The following is a 4,820-nucleotide window of genomic DNA, read 5'->3' on the forward strand; positions in this document are numbered from 1 at the left end:
TTTCCTCCCGATAACCGATCGACAGCCTGGGATGGCACACGATGGTAACGAGTACCTCATCGAAACTCTGGGGCAATTGGTTGGGGCGAAAGAAAAGGAAGCTACTGCCCTGCACGGGAGACTCACAAATTTACAAGAGGCACTGACCGAACGCGACCGGCTAAATGCATGTGAAGCAAAATGAAAATGATGAGGTACGTAGACGCGATCTCCTTGACGTTCCCCTCGCCTAATTACCCACAGCTTCGTATCAGAAATGCGAAACTCGAGCTTGACATGATGCAACTGCAGAACGCGGTACGTCGAGTGCACATTGATGCAATTGCTAGAATATTCTATGTACTGACGCGTTGTCAGAATGCAGCACTACGGCTCGCAACGAAAGATCACGATGTGTTACGTGAATATTAGAAGTGACCAAGATGGATGTTACTACGCAGCAGCAGAGGGTGATTTCGAAACTAACTCATCGACTCGATGCGGCCTAACACGTGTTTTCAGGCTAATACACTGGAACAACGGCTTCATCAGTTAGACCAAGAAAAGAATACCTTGGCGCATGAGCTTCAGGCAGCTGCACAGATTGTACGCGTGGATGTAGGATCATTTTTGGCTAATATATATCATGCCACACCAACTGACACTCCATCCAGATTGGCGTGAACACGAATCCTCTCCCAACTCCCCGTAGCACCCCCAATGACATGAATTTACCAGTCGTACGGGGCCCCTTGACGGCTGGGCCATCTCGCGAGCGAAACTTGAAGGAAGAGAGAGATACATCAGCAGATATTGTTGCAGTACATCCACCCTCTCGGCTACCGCCTCCTCGAAAGAGAGCTATTGAAAATGTCCCGCAAATAATTCCCGATCTTCCAGATAGTGGGACTGTATGTTTCACCCGACCATTTATCTCAATACACATTGGGGGAGGGTCACAATCTCTCATTTCAAAGTAGGCTCTCGACTGATGTATTTGATAGTATCAGCTTATGAACTCTTCAGCATTGCAGCGCCAAAGCCTCTAGCACTAAAATTTGGTATAACAAGCTACCTTTGCCCGAACTTATGGGAGAATCCTTGGTGTCCAACAAGTCCTGGCATGGCTGGTTATATGTTCGTTGGCTTAGGGGAAGAGATTCACAAATTTCTTCAGCCAGAGGTACATGAACTCTTCGTTGGGGTTGCAAAAACCAACTACAGACTTATGGGCCGGTATCGGGTCCATCGTGTTGAACCCTTGACCGTTGAAGAATGGCTGACGCTCCCAGAGAAAGTAAGTATGCTTAGCCTCAAAGATATCCGAGTCATCCCTTGATTTTGGTCCATAGGTTCGATCCAAGTATTGCGAAACTACACAGCGAAAAGCAAAAGACTCACGTTCTGTCGAGGGCATAAATGCTGCTTATGAGCGTGGTGAACTTCGCGTTCCCTGCGTCAAGTTGACATGTCTTGATTTCAAGGAAGACCTCTACAAGAAACTGAAGGCGCAAAAAATGGAACAGAACAACACGAACTCCTTGTCATCTCAGCGTTCGATTAAACAGGAATCAGCTGTTATGCGCTCGTCACAAAAACGCCCCCGTATTGAAGAGACCATTAATGTTGACGAGTTCTCTGTGGACTGATAGCGACTCTTAGGGTGACCTAGATACCTTACATAATTCGCATCACGATCAACTGAGCGACGACTACTACTACTACATACTCTAGTCCACAAGGCCTAATAACATTGTATCATAGCTTCGATTTCATTTTACTGTAACCGTGCCTTTGTCAAACGTTGAAGCACGAGAACTAGACAGAGATCTCGAACAATGCCAGGCCGTCGTCGCGAGTCTCCGCTCAAGAATCCAAGTTGAGATTAAGGTGTTTCGTAGCGAACAACACTCACCGGCTTCGTCAGGCAGGGCATACATCGCACTAGGACTAGAGGGTTCAGCTAACAAACTCGGCGCAGGAGTCATCAAACATGCTGTCGATGGATCGACCGAAGTGCTCTCAAACGTTAGGCACACCTACATTACACCACCTGGGGAGGGATTTCTTCCCCGAGATACTGCTCAGCACCATCGAGAGTGGGCATTAACGGTGATTAAAGATGCAGTTGCAAAAGCAAACATTACGATGCACGACCTCGACTGTATATGTTATACCAAAGGTTAGCTGGATCCTTCGTGGAGTCTCGTGTTTAAATATTCCTCCAGGTCCCGGTATGGGTGCACCTTTGCAGTCTGTTGCTCTAGTTGCTCGCACCCTCTCATTGTTGTACGAGAAGCCCCTTGTCGGTGTCAATCATTGTGTCGGACGTAGGTATCTCCAATCACGGTTTGCAACTTCCATTGATATTGTCGAAACAGATATCGAAATGGGACGGCAAGTCACTGGAGCTCAGAACCCAGTGGTATTATACGTATCTGGTGGCAACACACAGGTCATCGCGTATTCACGGCAATGCTACCGGATCTTTGGAGAAACACTCGATATAGCTGTTGGAAACTGCCTCGACAGGTTTGCCAGGGTAATCAACCTGAGCAACGACCCAAGTCCAGGATATAACATCGAACAAGAGGCGAAGAAGTATTTTGTCTTATTTCTGTTCGTGGTATTTTTGTTGACCTGGCGTGCACTCAGGGGGAAACGACTTGTCCCGTTGCCTTACACAACCAAGGGGATGGATGTTAGCCTGTCTGGCATACTGACTTCCATCGAAGCTTACACATCTGATCGTCGATACCGGGCTCAGGGCTCACCTTGCGAAGAGTCAGAAGACATTATCACGCCTGCGGATCTCTGTTTCTCCCTTCAAGAAACGGTGTTTTCCATGCTTGTTGAAATCACGGAACGAGCGATGGCTCATATTGGGAGCAGGGAGGTGCTCATCGTCGGAGGAGTTGGCTGTAAGATATCTGTTCCCACCCGTCATGGCCAACCTTATTGATCTACCTGAAGGTAATGAACGACTGCAAGAAATGATGGGCATCATGGCACAAGAGCGAGGTGGATTGGTGTTTGCTACTGATGAGCGGTTAGTTTTTTGAAGCACTAACGACGTGATTTCTTACTCGCGAACTCATAGTTTTTGCATTGATAACGGCATCATGATTGCTCAGGCTGGTCTACTGAGCTACCGCATGGGATTTCAGACGCCTCTTACAAAGAGCACCTGTACGCAAAGGTCAGTACCTCAATACTATGGATTAGTCTTGCAGAAAATAATTGTTTGTATTCAAGATTCCGGACCGACGAAGTGCATGTCGCATGGCGATCTTGAACATTTGGATCCCCATCTATTCTACAATTAAAGTATTGTCAGTACCCGTCTGTATTATCACTGTGCAACATTCGCCAACACCAGCTTCCAGTCCTCAGGTTCTCCTTTCATCTCTTGGCCGAGCTGCTCTAGTCTCTGCCACCACCACCTGTGACTCTTTGCATACTCTCCTGTATCATCTTCAGATACCCTGGCCTGCCAGGGTTTGTCAGCCAAAATGTAGTGAAGGCATCTGATCTCCTCGTCTCTCCACAGCGGCTTGTGAATTAACATCAATGTCTTGAGCGCATTATAACACCATGGAAGAGGTTTCCACATTCCTCTAAATAAATCTGACAGGAGATCTTGGTCTGGGAATGACCAAGTCGACACTAGGGGCGAAGTGTAAAGGTGGTTGCAGACGGTTTCTGCAAGAGCCAAAGAAGGGTTGAGAACCACGATGCCGGAATTCAGCTGAGTGTGCGGACGTGGGCTTGCTTCTGTAATGGCCACTGTAGTAGTCAAGCCAGCGGGGTGGATCAACGGAGTATATGCGCAGTTCTCGGGAACCCTGGAAGATTTAATATGAGGTATTATAATGGCAAATAGTCAAACGGCATACCAATCAGCAGGATAGTGGGGTAGCTTGCGTGGGTTACAAGCACACACATGGGCAGCAGCTATCCAGTCGTTTGGGAGATCGACATCAAATAACTCGTCCATATTGCGCATCACGATCATATCGGCATCCATAAGAACAACACGCTATGCTCAAAACCATGTAAGTCATGAGCACTGCAAAATCTGAACCAAATACCTCATATTCATTCAGTTCAAATGCCCTTTATCTCGCAATGAGTGGTCCATCAGCTCCGTAGCTGATTTGCACACACCTCAGCTTCGTCCATGTATCAGTGAATCTTGCATCATGAGTTGAAAGTGAATGCTTTCCCTCTGGAGGGCGGAGCGATTCGATAGGCCTCATGGAAATGCCTCTTCGCTCCAGAACACTCCGAGCATCCTGGGGGAGCGTAGGAGTGACCATCACAACAAGAGGGAACGCAGAATCCACAGATCTAAGGGTACAGTCGAGCACCAGAATGCCAGGTAAATAACTGGTTTTTGTGAGTAGAGTCACATAGGCCATCCTTCGAGTCATCGCGAGTGATATTATTGCAGAAAGGGAGGGGAGGGATGAAGGCAAGACAAAACGGCAGTGAATCGATCGATATTCAAATACTACCGAAAAATCGGACAGTCGGATGTTGCGGTCCTACTTAATTACAATCTTTTGATAGCGCATTCTATATCAATCTGCACTAGGCGAAAAAGAGCTTGCGCGCATATATCCAATTACCTTGTCACTATAACTTGAAATGCGGTGTGATCGGATGGGGGACCTTACAAGGATTGGAGGAGGGTTCGGTATAACTCATGCAGAGGGATTCGTGTACATGCGCAATGATAGAGAACTAAGAACACATCGCAAGAATAACATGGAGATTTAGCGCAAGCGGCTGTCATAAAAACACACTCAGTTCAGTGCACGACGCATAAAAATTAAAAC

The 4,820-nt window shown here is 47.2% G+C and overlaps 1 protein-coding gene across 1 annotated transcript; it reads left to right on the top strand.

The window, feature by feature from the left end:
- Positions 1–1,075: 1,075 nt before the first annotated feature.
- BJ212DRAFT_1237679 (uncharacterized protein) lies at positions 1,076–1,484 on the top strand (the record flags this gene model as incomplete). The annotated part of the gene is made up of 2 exons (XM_041329554.1): positions 1,076–1,276; positions 1,332–1,484. Coding segments are annotated over 2 exons (354 nt in total), but the record flags the coding sequence as incomplete, so codon positions are not given.
- Positions 1,485–4,820: the final 3,336 nt, after the last annotated feature.

The sequence above is a fragment of the Suillus subaureus genome (assembly GCF_016647635.1).
Source record: "Suillus subaureus strain MN1 chromosome Unknown BJ212scaffold_406, whole genome shotgun sequence".
NCBI classification, from domain to species: domain Eukaryota; kingdom Fungi; phylum Basidiomycota; class Agaricomycetes; order Boletales; family Suillaceae; genus Suillus; species Suillus subaureus.